Source organism: Phocoena phocoena, chromosome 2 (genome assembly GCF_963924675.1).
Source record: "Phocoena phocoena chromosome 2, mPhoPho1.1, whole genome shotgun sequence".
Taxonomy (NCBI): domain Eukaryota; kingdom Metazoa; phylum Chordata; class Mammalia; order Artiodactyla; family Phocoenidae; genus Phocoena; species Phocoena phocoena.
The window spans coordinates 34,158,767-34,179,021 of NC_089220.1; the positions used below are offsets into that span (position 1 = coordinate 34,158,767).

The following is a 20,255-nucleotide window of genomic DNA, read 5'->3' on the forward strand; positions in this document are numbered from 1 at the left end:
TAAGTATAAGAATAAAAATAAGTCAATTAAATGGAAAATAGTCAAACAATAAAGAAAATTAACAAAAATGTCTCCCAACTTATTTCTTTTTCTAAAGTGTTTTGGTTATTCTTTAAAATTTCCATACAATTTTAAAATAATCTTTTCAATTTCCAGAGAAAAGCCCACTGGGATTTATTTTGCCCAGATAACAGGTTTCTTGAGATATAATTCATTTACAATTCACCCATTTAATGGTGAACTGGAAGCAATTCAATGGGGGATTCATACAATTTACCCACTTAAAATGTACAATTCAATAGTTTTTAGTATAGTCATAGAGGAGTTGTGCAATCAACACCACAATCAATTTCAAAACATTTTCATCACCCTCCATCCCCCGTCACCCCCCTCCCTCCAAAACCCCATAGTCATTAGCAGCCACTCCCCATTTTCTCCCAACCCCCAGCCCTAGGAAACCACTAATCTACTTCAGGTCTCTATAGATTTGCTTATTCTGGACATTCCAAATAATAGAATCATACAAAATATGGTCTTTTGTGACTGGGTTCTTTTACTTATGTTTTCAAGGTTCATCCATGTTGTACCATGTATCAGTACTTCATTCCTTTTAATGACCATTTTTCGAGAAAAGATAAAGCTACAGTCATCAAGACAATGTGATTTAGCATAAATACAGAATAGAGTCCAGAAATAATCCCTCCCCGCTACGTATTTGGTCAAGTCATTTTTGACAAAGATGCCAATGTAATTCAATGGGGAAAAAAGGATAGCCTTTTTCAAGAAATGATACTAAAGCAATTGGATAGCCATGTGTGATTAAAAAAAACCAAACCCTTACATCACACTAAAATAAAGATTAATTTGAGATAGATTATAGACCTTCAAGGGAAAGCTAATACAAGAAAGCTTTTAGAAGAAAATACAGAATCAATCTTTATAATCTTGGAGTAGGCAAATTTTTTTAGACAATACACAAAAATCATTAACCATAAGAAAAATGAAAAAAATTATGCAGTTGACCCTTGAACAACACAGGTTTGAACTGTGTATACAGAGATGTTTTTCAATAAATACAGTTCTACATGATCCATGGTTGGTTGAATCTGAAGACATGAAACTGTGGATATGGAAGGCCAAGTATGGGACTTAAGCATCCTCCATTTTGGTATCGCAGCAGGTGCTGAAACCAATCTCCCATGCATACCAAGGGACAGAGGTACTTCATTAAAAACAATTCTGATCTTCAAAAAATATGTTTTTAAATTACAAAGAGTTTGAAAAAATATTTATATCCAGAATATATAAAGAATTTTTACAATTCAACAAGAAAGCAACTCAATTAAAAAAAATAAAACTTGAGACATTTCACAAAAGAATTTGTCCAAATGACTACATGAAAAGATGCTATCATTAGTCATCAGGAAAATGCAAATGAAAACCACAATGGTAACACTTCACACCTATTAGAATGACTAAAAAGTTGTTACAAAACAACAACAGCAAAAGTTGGTAAGGATATAGAGCAAATGGAACCAAAGTGAGAGTGTAGAAAGAAAAACTGTTTATAAAATAGTTTTGTACTTTTTATACACTTAAAACATACACTTATCATTTGATCCAGCAATTCAAGAAAAATGAAAACATATGTCCACCAAAAAACTATGAATGTTTAGAGCTGCTTTAGTCACCAGCTCAAAATTGGAAACAACCCTAATGTTTTTTAACTGGTGAATGGACAAATTGTGATATATTTAGATCACGGTACACAACTCAGCAATAAGATATGAACTACTGTTAGATGCAACACAGATGAATCTTAAAAACATTATACTTATCAAAAGCTAGATACAGGACTTCCTTGGTGGCGCAGTGGTTAAGAACCTGCCTGCCAATGCAGGGGACACGGGTTCGAGCCCTGGTCCAGGAAGATCCCACATGCCACAGAGCAACTAAGCGCGTGTGCCACAACTGCTGAGCCTGCACTCTAGAGCAAGCGAGCCACAGCTACTGAGCCCACGTGCCACAGGTGCTGAAGCCCTAGCGCCTAGAGCCCATGCTCCGCAACAAGAGAAGCCACCGCAATGAGAAGCCCACACACCTCAACGAAGAGTGGCCCCCACTCACTGCAACTAGAGAAAGCCCGCGTGCAGCAATGAAGACCCAACACAGCCAAAAATAAATAATAAATAAATAAATTTATTTTAATAAAAGCTAGATACAAATTTAAACTTACTTATAAATGGTTATAAACTTAAACTTATAAATGGTTTCCATTTATACGAACTTCCAGAACAGACAAATCTATAGTGACAGAAAGTAGGTAAGTGGTTACCTAGGAAAGAGTGGAGGGGTATTAAGTTTAAAGGGGCATGAGAGAACTTTTCTAGAGTGATGCAAATGTTCTAAATGTTGATTGGCATGGTGGTTTCACAGGTACACATTTTGCCAAAACTCACTAAATTATACAATTAAAATGCATTCATGTAAAGTAATCTCAATAAAGTTAATTTTTTAAAATTAGAAAACTATAATTAGAAAATCAAGCACATTGTATACTGCTAAAACATTGTGGTAACTGATTAAGTTCCTGCTTTAAAAACATGTATATAGTTGACCCTTGAACAACACAGGCTTGAAATGCACAGTTCACTTGTACACAGATTTTTTTCAATAGTTAATACTACAGTACTACACTGTCTGCAGTTGGTTGAATCTGAAGGTGTGGAACTGCAGATATGGAGGGCCAACTATAAGTTGCACACAGATTTTCAACTGTGTGGAGGTTCTGGTGCCCAAACCCCACATTGTTCAAGGGTCAACTGTTAATAGGTATTCTTTCTAGAACTCACTCAATCTGAATTAAAAATAAAGTAGGTAAAAATATTTAAAATATTAAATATTACAATTAAATATTAAAATATCAAAAATAAAATAGGTTAAAAAATTCCATGAGAGCCCTGGCAGAGACCACCAACCAAAAGAAAGTTGCTTCACATGTTTTGGAACGGCATGTGGCCCTTGGCATGGTATCAAATTCTTGCTGGAGAAGAATAACCTAACAAAAAATAAGTGTGCATGTCAGAAAATAGAAAATTAGGTTGAACAAGTAAAATGGAGTCCATTTTGGTCCTTTATGTGCATTCCTCTCCTAGAACCACTACAGTATTTCTGGTCTACCAAAGTAGTTAACTGGGCACCAAGTTTCATAGACTGTCGATCTAGTTTTCCTTATTATATGTGATCCTCCTCAAGAACAGCCAGCAAACATGTCTCATATTTTTTTTGAATTTTATTTTAGTTTTTTAATACAGCAGGTTCTTATTAGTTATCTATTTTATACATATTAGTGTCTATATGTCAATCCCAATCTCCCAGTTCATCCCACCACCACCACCTCCCCCACTTTATGTCTCAGATTTCTTTTGTATCATCTCAAGTGCTTAGGACAGCAGATACTCTGACCCTACTTATTTATGAACTTGCACTTGTGTTGCAAAAATGAAAAAGGAGTGAAACACTACTTTAACCAGCTGGCCTACTTAGCCTAAATAAAGCAACCAGAATTATGCTCAGCACAAAGGATGGGAAAGTCCCTGATGTCGAAGACACTGAAAAATACCACCTTCACATACAGACTGAATAACAAATGTAAGTAGACCCAGAGTAGAAAAAGATACCTTGGGAAGGAAGAAAGAGGGCTGATGGGTGTGGTGAATAGTCAAGAATCAAAGACTTTTGAGGAGATTTTAGGGAGGAATATTATTATGTGTTTTTATGGCTTTTAAGGAGATTTAAAGGCATAGCAAATGAAATGAGATCTAAGTGATTCCTTTGTAAAATAGAAATTTTTAGGAAATTGGCAAAAAACAAGGAAGAGTATTTGTTACTTTGATATAGCATGTCACTTGACGGTTTTCATTTCATACATTTAAATAAAATGTCAATGCTTTCTGATTAATATATCAATATATTATCATTTAATTTTTAGTACTGTTTGGTATAATATGGACTACCTCAACCACATCCAGCATCTAAAATAATTAGCTGCCTGGGGCCTAGAGTCCTGGGCGGCTGCTGAGAGGGCCTTCCTGGCCTGTTGGTGCCTGTGGGGTGCTGCAGGCTTCTCCTGGGCGTCCAGTCCTGGTTGGCTGCGTGTAATGGCCTGCAGGGCTCTGAGTGGGCAGTGCCCTACACCAGCGATAGCCTTAAAGGGAGGAGAACTCGTCAGGGACGACACTGTGCGGGTTAATTTGGGAAGTGATGGTTAAAGTTTCTGGCTTTAGACTCCTTATTTATGTTGTTAATTTTGATGGGGGTAGAGATGGAAGCTGGTCCCGTTAACAATGAGTTCTCAGTCTGGAGAGGAAAACAAATCAAGGTGAACTAAAGGAAATGAGTCTTTCCCTAAAAGAAATAGAAGATGGGGAAGATGAGATGTCAGAAGATAATGACAATGGCAGCAGAGATGAGCCTGTCGTCCCTAAGAATGGTAGGAAGGTTGCTACTGCTCCCAGAAATAAAATAGAAAAAAACCGTTTCTGGCTCCCATGTTTGCTGAGAAATTAATATCACCACACAGGAGGGGAGCCACAGGGGCCAATTTGCCAAAAGACAGGAGGAGTGCCAAGCTCAAGGACCATGAGAAGAGACATGAGAACTCGGAGGAGGATGAAGAGCCTACGAAGAAAGCACCTGATAAACAGAAGGAAATGACCAAACAGAAGGCTTCCACTGAAACCAAAAAACAGAAATTAGAAGGAGATTTGGTTAGTGAATTTTAAATCCGCTGATGACCAGGAAAAAGCCCTGGAACTCAGTGAAACAAAGGGCCCTGGATATGAAACTAAATTGAAGAAACCAAAGGGAAAGGAAACAAAGAAAGATCGAAATGCCAAAACACTTTTGATCAAGAACCTGCCTGACAAAGTCACTCAGCATGAATTAATAGAAGTGTTTTAGGATGCTTTTCAAATCAGATTGGTGAGCAAGGATAGGATGAGTGAAAGGATCGCCTATATTGACTTCAAGTCACAGGCCGATGCACAGCGAGCCTTGGAAGAGAAGCAAGGAACAGAGATCGGTGGGCTTGCTGTAGTTCTGGACCTTGTTGGAGAAAAAAGCCAAGGCCAAGATGAAAGAGACGGAAAAGAGCACTTGGAGAATGGGAAAACGAAAGAATAAGAAAGCCATGCATTTCAAGAAAAATGTGAGAGAGCGTATTTGTGGAGGTAAAGAATGTTCCTACATGTTTAATATGCAAACAAAGCCTGTCTGTGTCCAGAGAATGTAACCTAAAACACCATTATGAAAGCAACCATCATAGGAACCACGATGGATTTACAGAAAAGATGTGATAGAAAATTCAACAAACTGAAAAAAAGACTGAAATTTCAACATGATTTGCTTTTGAACGTGGAAAGAATAAGTGATGCTGCCATGAAATGTAGTTATGTATTAAGTGAGAAAATTGCCTGGTCAGCAAAACCTCTTGCAGATGGTGAGTTTATCAAAGACTGTCTGTTGAGCGCAGCAGAAATCATGTGCCCTGAACAGACACGCACTTGCCAACATAAGACTAACCGGTAATGTTGTTGCCCAGCATGTTAACAATACGACTGAGAACTTGCAGGACAAGTTGCAAGAAAAAGCTGAATCATTTGTGGCTTTTTTCCATTGTAGCTCAGGAAGGTGTGGATGGAAATAACGCCCCCCCCGCCCCCCCCGCCACGTAGCTGTATTTATTCATGGTGTCAATGAAACTTTTGACATGATCAAAGAACTTCTGGACATGGTTTCCATAACAGGCACAACATCAGGAAATAGTTTTACGTGATGAGAAAAGTCTTAAAAAAATTTAACGTGGACTGGTCAAAGCTGGTAAGTATTAGCACAGATGATGACTCTGTGATGGTTAAAGAACTAGTTACAAAACTGAAATCTAAAGTGTCAGGGCTTTGCCAAGACAAGGAACTTAAGTCTCTGCACGGTCTCATTCTCCAGGAGACGCTTTGTGCTAAAAGATTAAAAATGGATCATGTCATGGACATAGTTTATACCATAACCTGGATACACTCCCATGGCTCGGACCACAGAAATCGGTGCTGTGTTTAATCAGTTAGACGCACAATATGGAAACATGTTCTGCTCTATGGAACTTAAGTGGCTGAATTGTGGTGTGGTCCTAAGGCAGCTTTTTGAACAGTTGGAGGAAACTCACTTTTTCATGTCTTCTAGAGGAAAATCTGAGCCTCAGCTTACGAGCAAAGATTGGGTCAGAGACTTAACCTTTTTGGTTGACATTATTATAACATATCTAAACATGCTGGATATTTCTCTGCAAAGGCGTTCACAAGTGGTGACACAAATGTATGATTCAGTTGGCTCATTCCTAGTGAAATTTTGTCTTTGGTAGACTCATTTGGGAAGGAACAACCTGGCCCACTTTCCTACGATGAAATTAGTTTTTGAAAATGAAAACGACAGCCTGAACTACATTCCCCAAATGAAAGAGTTGAAGACTCAATTCCAAAAAACGTTCTCTGACTTTTCCAACTTTATGAGAATGAACTAATCTTGTTTAGTTCCCCTTTCTCACTTAGTATTAATAATGTGAATAAAGAGCTACAAATGGAAGCTACTGAATTGCAGGTCAACACTATACTGAAAGCCAAATATGATAACGTTGGAATCCCAGAATTCTACAGATATCTTGGGAGGTTACCCTAAATATAAAAACCATTATGCAAAGATTCTGTCCATGTTTGGAAGTACTTATGTTTGTGAGCAGCTATTTTCTGCTATGAAACTAAAGAAAACTAAGTGTTGCTCAGAGTTAAAGGATCAAAGACGAATTCTCTGCTGCATGTTGCAACACAAGATTCGCAGCCTCACGCTGACTGATATCTTGGGGCAGAGGAAAGGAAGGCCAGATTCTGAATTTCAAATCTGAGGAGTAATACATTATGGAACTTTGAATAATTATTTATATTTCCAAATTATATTTTTTCAATGCCAAATTTAAAGTACAATCTCTGGCATCATATGTCTGTACCTTATAACATATAAAATAAAATTTGACTATATTCTGGCAAAAAAAAAAATAACTAAAAACATTTTTCCATTTCAGATCATACGAAAAGATCAAAGGCAGAAGACAAACAGAACATAAAATTTCAATGAGAAAAAAGAAGAGAAAAGCAAGAGGACTCAAGTTTGGCTCTTTGCATATGTGGACTATCTGCAGATAAAAGTGGGTAATCCCTAAGAATCTGCTGAGAATATTTGGTGTGGGGGGAGGGTGTTACCTAATCCTTGTTAGAAATAACATAGATCTGTGTGAAGAAATGTAAGGAAGTTTTAAGAAATGCCAAAGGTGTATGTATTACTGTATGTATATATGGTAGGAATACATAAAAATGTATGTATTACTACCATACATTTGGGGTGATAATAGGGAATGTATGCGGAACAACAAGAGAAGCCCCCTGCTTTGGAGAGCTGCTGAAGTCCAACCAGAGGCAACTGTGGCAGTTTTGGGGAAAGTGATATGGCAGAAAGAATAATCCGTTTGAAAGCCTAAGCTGATGTAGTTTTTAAGCACTGTGACATATTAAGCCATGACTGTTTCATGTTACTTTCAATGGAATAGTATGACAGTATAATAACTTTACCTTTGGATTCTTGCCCTCTTTGGCCAATAATGCCCGAAGTCTTTCTTGTGAAGGGGGTGCAATGAAGATAATATATGGTTTCAAGTCTGAGTTCCGGAGAGTCTTCAATGACTGTAAAGAAAAGACAGATCTTAACCATTCAATATAAGAATATATTGTGTACCTATAACACACACAGAATATTGGCTTACTCTTTATATGTAATGAAATAAAATTAATGAAGAATTACAACTATGTGATGATAAAATACCCTGCTAATAAGATCACACACAGATTAAAATAACCATATTAAAAATCCATTTTGAAGGAATTACAAATGAGCAGTCACCTTACCATGTGCCAGGGTCTAAATGCAAAAAGAACCAGAGAAAAACTTCACATACACATACAAAAGAAAATTCTGGAAAAGCACATCCAAGAAGAAAAAGCATACTGTCTGAATTAAGAGACTGTGGTTTTCACCTTGCCTTTGCATGAATGTGTGTCCCTAAATTGAAGCACTCTACAAAAATGGGGATTATTAGGGACATGTCCTTTTCTATCTTAAAAACAGTAATTAAGACAATATGCTTAACTACTCTAAGTTCTTTGGTAAATCTGTTAGCCAAAATAATATAAAGAATTCTGAAGGAATTTAGTAAAAACATCAATCCTTCTCTTAAGTCTGATATTTATAATTGAAACAGCAGAGACTAATAAGCTCTTTTGTTCACTAAAAAATAAAGAAAACCTAATTACTATTTCAGGAAAGCCATTTTGGAATCAATTCTCTCTCTCTCTCTTTTTTTAATAAATTTATTTATCTTTGGCTGCGTTGGGTCTTTGTTGCTGTGCGCAGGCTTTCTCTAGTTGTGGTGAGCGGGGTGCACTACTCTTCGTTGTGGCGTGTGGGCTTCTCATTGCGGTGGCTTTTCTTGTTGCGGAGCACAGGCTCTAGGCACATGGGCTTCAGTAGTTGTGGCACATGGGCTCAGCAGTTGTGGTTCATAGGCTCTAGAGCGCAGGCTCGGTAGTTGTGGTGCACGGGCTTAGTTGCTCTGCGGCATGTGGGATCTTCCCAAACCAGGGCTTGAACCCGTGTCCCCTGCACTGGCAGGCGGATTCTTAACCCCTGCGCCACCAGGGAAGTCCCTCAATTCTCTTTCATATACATCTCTTTAATTACCACTGCCTATGTCTCGTGAGTTGACATACACAGTAGGTTCCACCACATTAAGCAAAGTTTTATGCTAAAGCTGTATGTACAATGTAGAAAAAGAAAAAAAATTCACAACAAACACAATCTTAAAAATCCCACATTTCTAAAATTATTTTATTTTTAATGGAAATCTGAAAAGAAACTGTTAGTAATTTTTGAAGGTTTTCTTTTGTATGACAGATAATAGAACAGTGGACATTTCGTTAGATACAACCCAGCACTCATAATGATACTTACTAATACTTGAACTACGTCATTTAAAACCATAAAAATGGCCTCTAATTATTCTAATTTTTCTCATATAAGAATCAGGAAAGGGAAATTCTTTTATAACCTTTAAAATACCAAAGTATTTTATAACCTTTTATAACCTTTAAAATACTAAAGTATATACACATTTACCAGCACTACAGCTACTGTATTTTAAGTTTCAGAAAACATGTACATGTGTATATATGTAAGTATGGAATATATGTATTTTCCCCTCAGAGGAAACTGAAAGAGATTTAGCAACCTAAATTCGTAGGGAATCAGTGTGAAAAAACTGTATGAGAACTTAATTAGGTCCTGTGGTTCTTGGACCAAAACACAGTTCCCACTAAAAATTACTCTGTGAAAAATGTCCTCAAGTTCAACACCCTAAACCAAAATAGTTTTACCTGTGTACGAAGACTTAAAAGACATATTTTGCCCGAGTTGATCACTTGCCGTACAGAATCTATGCTGGTTCCATACAAATTTTTCTCAAATTCACCATGCTCAATGAACTTTCCAGCTGCTACGTCTGCCTCAAATGCCTGCCGTGAAACAAAGTGGTAATCTCTACCGGCTACTTCATGGTCTCGCCGACTCCGAGTTGTATCTAGGCAAACAAAATGAGGTAAAAATAATGGACGTGGATCAGAGTAAGGATGAGGGATAATTCTGTTAGTCAGAAAAAATGTTTATTTTGTAATACAAATTTAAAAATAATGAATTAAGGAAATGTTAGACGCCCATGTGTTTAATTTAACATTGACTGGTTTTACTTCTAGATTGAGAAATGAACAAAACTGTGTTTTTACTATCTTAATAACCATTACCTTTAATATGTTTTATGCTTACACTCCAAATTACTTCATCTTGCATTTCATTTAAAATACTATCACTCTGGGGACCTCCCTGGTGGCACAGTGGTTAAGAATCTGCTTGCCAATCCAGGGGACACGGATTTGAGCCCTGGTCTGGGAAGATCCCACATGCCGTGGAGCAACTAAACCCATGCGCCACAACCTACTGAGCCTGCACTCTAGAGCCCACAAGCCACAACTACTGAGCCCGCGTGCCCCAACTACTGAAGCCCACGTGCCTAGAGCCCTTGTTCTGCAGCAAGAGAAGCCACCGCAATGAGAAGCCCACGCACTGCAACGAAGAGTAGCCCCTATTTGCTGCAACTAGAGAAAGCCCACGCGCAGCAACGAAGACCCAACGCAGCCAAAAATAAATATAAATAACTAAATTTTAAAAGTAAAATAAAATACTATCACTCAGTTTTTCCATAAGATTAGGTACTATACAATCTTTAAACAGAACTTCTGTATTCAGAAATTAGGTCTAAATTAGGTCTAAATTTTTATCTTCTGCATCAGTTAAAAAAAACAGGAGCTGATTCCATACTGAGCAGGGCATTGTAAGAGGCCCAAATTGAAATTCATTTAGAACGTAATTAGTACCATACTCTTAGAGAAAATGTATATTTATCAAGAGTGACTATCTTTAATAGCAAATTCTCAAAAGATTTGGTTAAAACAAAGTTCCTCTTTCTTGGACAACACTCTTTTGATGAAATGGGTGAAAAACTTCCCTATACAGTTAGGTTCTAAGGTGGTAAGCTGAAAAGCACAGGAAAATGGGAATGCATCCAAACTTACGAGGAACTGCAGATGCAAAGCGGTCTTTCTCTTTGTTCATGAGCCTCTGACGCAATTCATTCTGGCCACAGTTCTGTGGACCAATCAAAATGATAGGTCTTTTCCTATTTGCTGGCTGATGATAAAGTGACATTTCCTCATAAGTTAAGATCTCTTCATTGTCATAATCTTTGAAAAAGAAAAAGTTAAGCCCTTCAGACAGAATTATTGCCATGTAATAAATATATACTCATAGATCTTTCAAAAAATTGAAAAAAAAGCACAAGTTATTATCATTAAAAATGCTTAACTTTTGGGATCAAGACAGTAATATGGAAAATCATGAGTATTTTCCCATGTCATTATATCCTTGCCAGGATTATGAAAATAAAGCAAATAATATATTAATCCTTCTAGAAATGTTTATTGCTTCTTGTTTCATACTGTGTTTGAATGTTTAATACAATATAACTATACTGATTCATATCAAATAGCTAGTTTGCAGCCAATACTTTGACAGAGGGTGAGGCACCAAGGCATAAACTAATGAGAATAATATCTGTCATTTTTGTAAAATGGGGATACTAATACTTTAATTAGAGGGTTGGTTTAAGGAGAAGACAATGTATATGCTGCAAACAATACCTGGCATGACAAACATTTACAGATAGTGCTGCAATTAGTGTTATCAGAGAAAGCTGGAATACTTTTCTGTGATCATATAACTTGAAAACACAGCATATCTATGCTATCCAACTTTCTACACTTATGTTTACTTTATCCTGGAATACTAATACTAACCTGAGATCATGATTCAAGAAGAGGTATAAATTATAACAGGTGGGGTAACATTCCTAAAGCCCATAATCCAGATGAAATCAGAGCTGTCAAGTGGTAAGAACACAGGCAGACAACTAGTGACCTGCTATCTTCTCAATCATATTACTTCAGCTAACTGGGTAAGAGCATCAGATGTGTAGTCAGACCGTCAGCTACAAGTTCCATGGGGGCAGGGGACCATCTTAATCTTGTCAGTGCTTAGCACAGAGCACAGAGCAGGAACTCAAACTCTAGTTGCTTAAACTCCAACTCAACCATGTATTAGCTGTAAGAACTTAAGCAGGCCACTTTCACATCTGAACTTGAATTCATTAATCTGTAATCTCAAGGAATTTATTTTGAGAACTAAATGGATGAAGGTTACTGCCCCTGGAATAGAAGTTATTATAAATGATAGTTATTAATAAAAATGTTAATTATGATAACAGCACCATGAACAGAAATGTAATTCCTTCCCTTCTCAAAACGCTTTTCCCTCTGAAAAATCTAAGTTCCTTCTTCTAATATGTACAGACTGTGGAAGCATTTTGACTCACAGATGTAGATACATCATAATATAACAGCTATTAGAGCTGAACCAGTTAATTTTAGTGTATTTCAAAAGATAAAGAAACAGATATTAATCACTTACCCAAGTATAGAGGAAAAGATTAAAATTCCAATAAATCTTCTTAGCTACATAATCTATCAATTAGCATTAAGGATGTTTATTTTGGGAAAAAAAATTTATTATAGTAGATGGAATCTCAGGTTTAGTTTTGTATCAAATTTTCCAATAATCTATAACATTTTATTTTCACTAGTTCAATTTATGCCACTTAAGAAATTTTCAAGGTATTGAGAGAATAAAAATAAGCCTTATAAATTGTGTAAGAAGTTAAAGACTCCCTTTGCTTTATTATTTAGCTTATTTCTAATGTGAATTAAAGAAGGGGTAGCAAATTCTAAAGCCCATGAGGACCAACCAAGAAGGTAATGAAAGCACTAAATCAGGCTGGGTTTATAAAACATTGGATGTGGTGGAGACTGCTGAATTAAGTAGGTGCCCAGTATAAAGGCAAAAGCATATCATTCAGGTCCAGCAGACCAGTGTCATGTGGGAATATGAGCCCAGTGTTATTAGAGCTTTTGATTTTAAGAGAAGCTACAACTTAAAAATTTTTTAATCTTAACAATAAATTAAAATAGAACAGAAAACTCTCCTGTGTGCCTGACTCAGTCAGCAGGCTCTATGCAATGGCTTGCCTTGGTGACATGAGTTACTGTAGACAAAATGTTCATTTTTTACTTAAAATGCAGCTATATTGTTAGAATTTGTTAGAAACATGTATTAATTTTGCAAATAAGGAGTTTAAGTAGGAAAAAATTTATGAGGAAACTATCAATATAACACTGTACATGGTAAATTGTACTATAATTTTTATACCAGTTTTTCTCAGAATTTAAAACTGTGCATTCCTCATAGGATTCCAAAAGAAAATAATTTCTGCTAAATGGCTTTATTAAGCACACATGTTACATTAAGAGGCCAAAACCAGAAATAAAATTCCCTGAAAATATCAATTTAATTTCTTTCAAGTGTTAGATATGGACCTCTTTCGGATATAAATACAACTATATCTGAGAGTGGAACTTACCATCATTTTTATTGGCATTATATAAAACCTTTTTCCTTTTCTTTTTATTCTTCTTTGCACACCATAGTTTTCCTGTTGAGAATAAAAAACGTAAGTATAAATGTGGTATTTGTTTCCTTGAATAAAGCTACATATTTCAAATAGAAGAACTCAAATAGTTTTAAATTTATAGACACGTTACATTGTTCATAGAAGAACTATTTTTCAGAGAAGTAGTTATAATTTTCCATTAATCTCACATCACAGATAGATAATCTTTAATACTTAAATCCTCTCCTTCCTTTACAGTCCTAAGGTAATCAGTTTTGCTTCTCACATCACTCTTGCCATGAATACATCTTTCTTGACAGTTATGATATGTAAATCTAAACCTGATTCCAGATGAAGACCCAAGAAACCTCAATGTCAAATATAAGCGTCCAACCTGATTTTTCTGGCTCCTTATCTTCTTCTATGGTTTGCTTCATGGCTTCCCTTTGCTGCTGAAAGCTTTTCCCTAATAAGCAGAAAGGAAAAAGAGTAAAATAGTTAAGTCAAAAGGATAGAAGTATTTTTTTTTAAATCAAGGGACACCACCAGAAGTAACTCTTCATTTATATTCCTTTCTAAATCCTCCTGCCACCACATCAGAGTATGTCAACTATGATTATACGCTCCAAACAGTTAAAGTATTAAGTCTCCACCTTGCTCTCAATCAATCCTAGAACATGTATTACTGAACTATATATCATCTATTAAAAAAGATAAATAACAAACCAGTGCTAGAAAACTTAATAGTTCAATTTTTACAAAGTTTTCATTTAGCATCTACTATGTGGAAAGCACTGTGCTGGATGTTACAATGGTTCTGATCATTTGAATTACTGCAAATCAAGCAAATTAATTCTAGGAGTTAACTTTCCAAAATAATATGTAAACAGTCACCAGTTTTTGATTCCAAGACAGCATTCAACATATTCCCTTGCATTTATCATTTTCAATCCCTCTTTTTCTTTGTATGTATGTATATGCTTTAAAGATTTTTCATTTCTACCTTAAGCTATCCACGATACAAATAAATGAAAAACCTATTACATTTTTCCTCTCAGGATTAAGATTTTAATATAGGAGGCTTTCAAGGTTTCTGATTTTCATGTTCTTTTCAGACATCTACCTTAGAATCAAATGTATTTTTTTCCTGAAGGATAAAAGTGGCTTTAGTTAGAAAATTCTGAATTAAGAGTTCTACTTTTATATTTAATTTTTATATTTAATCCTTTCCATTTCAGGCCAGAGATTCTTAAAAATCAATAAGCAAATTCCATCTATGATGTTGGGATAATCTGTTGAACTTAGTGCATTTTATAAGAGCACAAGCAAAAACAGTATTGAGTTTGATATACATAAAAAGCATTAAAAGAAATCAAGTTATCTCCAGAAGCTGTACAGATTGTGTTTTAGATAAAACAAGTAGCTACGACTATAGGGAAATTTTTAAGAGCACTAAATTTTTTTTTTTTTTTTTTTTGCGGTACATGGGCCTCTCACTGTTGTGGCCTCTCCCGTTGCGGAGCACAGACTCCGGACATGCAGGCTCAGCAGCCATGGCTCACGGGCCCAGCCGCTCCACGGCATGTGGGATCTTCCCGGACCGGGGCAGGAACCCGTGTCCCCTGCATTGGCAGGCAGACTCTCAACCACTGCGCCACCAGGGAAGCCCGAGCACTAAATTTTTTTAAAAAGTATTTGACTTCAACAGATTTAGAAGAAAAAGAACAAAATAATTTAAATAATTTACATATTAAAATGTTTTAAAACATTACAGTAATGTACTGCTATGGCACATTTTTATAGTACACACATATGTAGACTGTTTTTGAAATAGAAGCAGACATTAGTGGGAGACGGACATTATAACCTCTTAGAAATCCTTCTGACAGAAAACCGTCAAACTCAAACTAACGTGGGTCCATTTATTTGTCCTATAAAAAGACTTACAAATGGTATCATTAAAACTTCCTTGATTTATCTATATATTTTCAGAAACTCAATGTAATCAATCAGTCAATAGATATTAGTTCTAAGTATTTATGGGCTAAAGCTGACATGGTGAAAGATATCAAATTGATATCTGGCACAAGCACTACGAACCATAATGGCTGCCCAGTACCCCAGGATTCTAGAGGAATGTTCCTGTAACTGTTACTGTGAAGAATCAAGGGTATAGTATCATCCTCTGAACTTAATATAAGAAGCCCATTCCTCCTTCCTTGATATATGAGTCAGTATACACAGAATCTCCAGCTTTGGGGTTTTAAAGCAGATGATTTGTGGCTGTGACTTTATTATACACATAATGTATTACTTGTAGTCACATTCATTGTAAGCCAAATTCTATAGCCAGATCTGTTATGCTTAAAATCTTAAGGTTTAATAGGAGGTATAATCCCTAAAAAATGTTATAGGCCAAAGTCAAGGCTTGGAAGAGTTTTTAAAAAAAAAAAAACAGCCTTAGAAGGTCTAATTCAGAAGCATCAGTTCTGGCAGAACTATTTTAAAAAACCACCTATTTATTAATTTAGCAGATACTGCCCTAAATTTAAAAGAATAAGTAAGATGTAGTCACTGGCCTAGAAGTTTACAAACTGAGAATATACAGTACAAAGTACTGTAACAGACAATTCCATGTAAGTATTATAAAGTAGGGCACACAAAAAAAGAAAAAAAAACATTGTTTTACATTAATGTATAATTAAAGTATTAACGGATATGCTTTAAAGTCAAATATGGAAGAGAAGCTTATCTCAGTGCCTTATACAGTGCTGATATAACAGTATTTTTTGAGTGAATAAGCCGATGAATTATCACTTTATTCCCATTTCATCATTCCGTAAGTATTCCTTTGCCTTCACTAGTATCTTATACTTTCCTTGGTTCTGTTTCCCTCATTCCACCATAGCCACATCCTGGGAACTGCAGGAACAATTTGTAGGAAAAATTACATCTATACACTTCATTCCATTAAGCATCATCTTCACTCTTCAGAAGAAATATGTTCCCTTAATAATCTTAATGTCCAATGTGAGCTAAAGTTTTATTTTAGTATAGTCTAAATTAGAGAGTCTTCTTCAATGAAAAGTTGGGGGCATCCTATTTCCACCCTAAGATATCTTAGGAGAGATAAATTCAGTAGTCTTACTCTCCTGATTCCTTATAAAGTGATGCATCTTCACGAATTCCTACTTAGATATCAAGTTTGATGCTCCAGTTGACGATAATCTCCTGTTATAGTATAAGTTTTGTTGCCTTGATGCTTTTGTTGTTCAATACAAGTTTTGTTGCCTTGAAAACAGGGTAGTCTCAATGTACCTACAGTGAATGTAGTACAACATGGGATTGGCTGACGAGATTATATCGTAATTCCATTCTAAAGCCCAACAAATTGGTTAATTTATATTCAAGATACTTACGTTACAGATACAACATAAAAATCAACGACGTGAAAAAGTATTTACATCATTTTTTTAAAAGGCATGAAAAAGTGAGTTTTTCTCTTTGAAGATTTGTATTTTAAATGTTTTTTTAAACTTTGTACTTTCTACTATACTGTCTCTTACCTGGAACAAGCCCAGCTAGAGGCTGATTATCTTCGTCCCCTTCCCTGTAGGCCTGCCACCAATTTGGATCTTCTTGACTGATTACATGAAGTATATCCCCTTTTTGAAAAGACAGACCTAACTCTCGACATGGAACATAAGGGTCATCTGAGGGGTCATAGTCAAAATGAGCCTTTACGTGGATCTAAAAGATAAAAAGGGTAAAAGTAAGAACAACAATAGTGAAATGGCAACACAAAATCTTCAGCATAAATATAATTAAAATGTTACATTTTTCATTAGTGCAAAGATACTATGAATTGAAAGAAGGGAGGTTAGTTTAGTAACTGTATTTTGGGAGCAGAATTTTCCCAGACTCATCTGTTTTCTTCAGTTAAGACAGTCCTGTTGATTGCAAACATGTACAAGAGTATGCAAAACACTGCACTGTTAGCTGCTAACAAGCTGAGGTGCTAAGGGGCCTCAAAGGTTTGATAGAAGCAGAAGGAATGTAATAGAGACTCCCTCCCCTTCCATTCCTGACCTGTGAAAACAATGACTCTGCAGTAAGGTATGTAATTTCTAAACCACTACTACCAGGAAAGGTAGACTGTAAACCTCACCACATCTGTCATCTAAGCAGGTGAGTGTCAGTTTCCCTGGTGCCACCATCCAGGGAAACTGTTCTTGACCACACTGTCAGTGCGACTGTGCCTTAATCTCTTTCAGAGTTTCTTCTAAAGGGATATGTTTAGGGTTCATAAATAATGACACCCTAAACTGCTAAAATTATCTAAATCAAGTGTATAATCATTCCTATCGTGTTCTATACATAGGCTTTATTACTAGTGGTGTAAGTTAAAATGTTTGTTAACTGTGTTTTTACATATCTAAAACCTGTTAACGCTCTTAGCACTAAAGGTAAGAATTCACATGAACCTTATTGAAAGCTAAGTTATTTCTGATGCTATTTTCTTCAATATATTCTATAAGATAAACAAAGTATTCTTACTTCTTAGGAGGTATAAAGGAATTAATATTCTCTTTAACTCCCCTATCTGTACTTTTTATCCAAGCTGGTCAAATGGCATGTGGCATTTTCCAAAATCTGTAAGAAGCCCATTTTCATCTAACAAAATCCTACACCTATTTTCAATGAGTTTTTCTGCCCCACATAGGTTATATTTCAGGTTTGGGCTCAGTGAGCCAGGCGTCTGATTGACAGCCTAAGAATTTTATAATTCTGAGTTCTTTTCTATCCAACTGTTGTTTGACTTTCCTTAAGTCTTTTACCTTAACCATGACTGAGGCCACCAATCATAAAGATAATACTGGTCTGCTTCAAAAACTATTTTATGAGAAAACACTATCTTTTTTCAGCTCCTGAAACACTTAAAAAATTGACTATTCTCAATCAATAATGAGAATATATGAAATCTGATAAAATACTTTTAAAGTGCTATATATATAATACATATCCCTCCATTATAATAACCAAGAATCCTCATGAAAGCAACAGCCTCTTTCAGAAATTTTGTTTGAAGGTATCTTTAGATAAAGAATACTGTATTTTTTAATTTCAGAAAAATATTTTACTGCTATAAATATGAAATGAGGAAATCTAAGTCTCAATATACAAACAGCAACACTGAAGTAAAGCAAGTGACTCAGTTAAAAATACAGAACTTAAATGCTAGTCTGCTTTTTGGGGGGTAGCTTTTCATTGATGTACTACATAAGTTCAAATAGTACACAAAATCCTAAATGTATAGCTCAATTAATTTTCATAAACAAAACAAACCTGTGTAACCAGCACCCAAATCAAGAACCAGAATATCACCAGCACCTCAGAAGCCCCGCCTCACGTTCCTTTCAGTCACTAGCCACGCTATGTCCTCCAAGGATAAACATCATCCTGATTTCTAGAATAGATTAGTTTTGTCCTCTAACAGTAAACATCACCCTGATTTCTAGCATAGATTAATTTCCCTGTATTTTACTTCATATAAATGGAATCACATAGTACACACTCTTGGATTAAATATGTTTAAATACCTCACTCAATTTAACAGTTCTGCTGCATTACAACTGGAGTGTGCCCTAAACAGCCTTATTCTTGATATGAAGAACAGACTTTTTAATAAAATCTTGAAAACTTTGTCAGTTAAAACCAAAAATGAATTTTAGAGAGTTATACAGGGTAGTAGTGAGTCAAAACAGCTGAGAGACTGGGTAAAAAGACTATACATACAATTCTGTAACCCTGGCATGAGGTCTCTAATCTATAGGATGATTAAAAAAAAGAATCTCTGCTTGAGTACCATCCCTGTTAATCAATAATGCTTCTACATCTGTTTAAATTGTTGCTCTTTAGTCAAACAATCTTAGCAATCTGAACATGAAATTATAGGCATCATTTATGGTGGTGGAGAGATCATTTTATTAATAGGCTTTTCAAAGATGCATGAAATCAGACTACTTGTCAGCCTGATTGACGATTTTATCAAATCACTTTCTGAAATCAATACCCAGCATGTTGTTTTCAAACTGTTTTGCTCAGAACACCTGCTAGGATGTTTATTAAAATACTGACTTCTTATGCCACGTCTCAAACTTTCAGACTCTGTATTTTAATTATGTTCCATGTTATATACATGCTGTTTAAGATGTACCCTAAAATCTCAGGGAACTACTACCCTGAGGGAAACTAAATAGACCAGTGAGGACGCTGTATCTAAGTCTATGACCTTTGCCAGAGGCCAAACAAAATCACCCAGAGATGCTTTTCTCCCTACTCTGTTTAGGTCTTACCTCTTCACTATTCAGATTTAGTTGGTTTGGAATGAGGCCCCTCTTTGTGCAGGCTGGGAAGAGGAGTAAAATTGAGAGCAAAGTTTATTTCAAATCAGGGAAATTAACCATATGACTGAGTAAAAGTCTGAGTATTGACTTGACATGTACTATGTGACTTCTATCTATATATAGGCATACCTTGTTTTATTGTTTCACTTTACTGCATTTTGCAGATACAGTGTGACTCACTTTATTGCAGTGGTCTGGAACCGAACCTGCAATATCTCTGAAGTATGCCTGTATTCCACTGCAATTCTTATCAGCTGTAGGAGTTATCTTCAGCAATCTTTCCTCTTCAGCTCTGTTAGTGGCTAATTTATTTCCTTTCCCATACAAAAGAAAACAGAGTCCTTTTCAAATGAAGGAGAGATGCCGACCCCTATAGGAAAGCTCCAGGGTTTAACAATGCTGTATCACTACAATGTATCTGACCAAAACAATGTCTGATTTCTAATCCAAACAAAATCATCTGCTTAAATTTTAAATTACAAGGCTGTTTAGACACAATTATCTTCCAGTCCAACATTTTTCTCCTTGCCCCTTTTTTTTAAGCACATTTGAAATCCTAATGATGGGAGCACAGCAAAGGA

At 35.8% G+C, this 20,255-nt stretch overlaps 1 protein-coding gene across 1 annotated transcript in view; it reads right to left on the reverse strand.

The window, feature by feature from the left end:
- PALS1 (protein associated with LIN7 1, MAGUK p55 family member) overlaps positions 1-20,255 on the reverse strand; it is a 62,909-nt gene that overhangs the window by 3,195 nt on the left and 39,459 nt on the right. Inside the window, exons 7-12 of the mRNA XM_065871676.1 lie at positions 16,834-17,017; positions 13,662-13,733; positions 13,238-13,309; positions 10,782-10,949; positions 9,531-9,733; positions 7,674-7,784 (exon numbers count right to left, since the gene is read on the reverse strand). Coding sequence (XP_065727748.1) covers positions 7,674-7,784; positions 9,531-9,733; positions 10,782-10,949; positions 13,238-13,309; positions 13,662-13,733; positions 16,834-17,017 — 810 coding nt within the window. The remainder of the gene's footprint in view (positions 1-7,673; positions 7,785-9,530; positions 9,734-10,781; positions 10,950-13,237; positions 13,310-13,661; positions 13,734-16,833; positions 17,018-20,255) is intronic.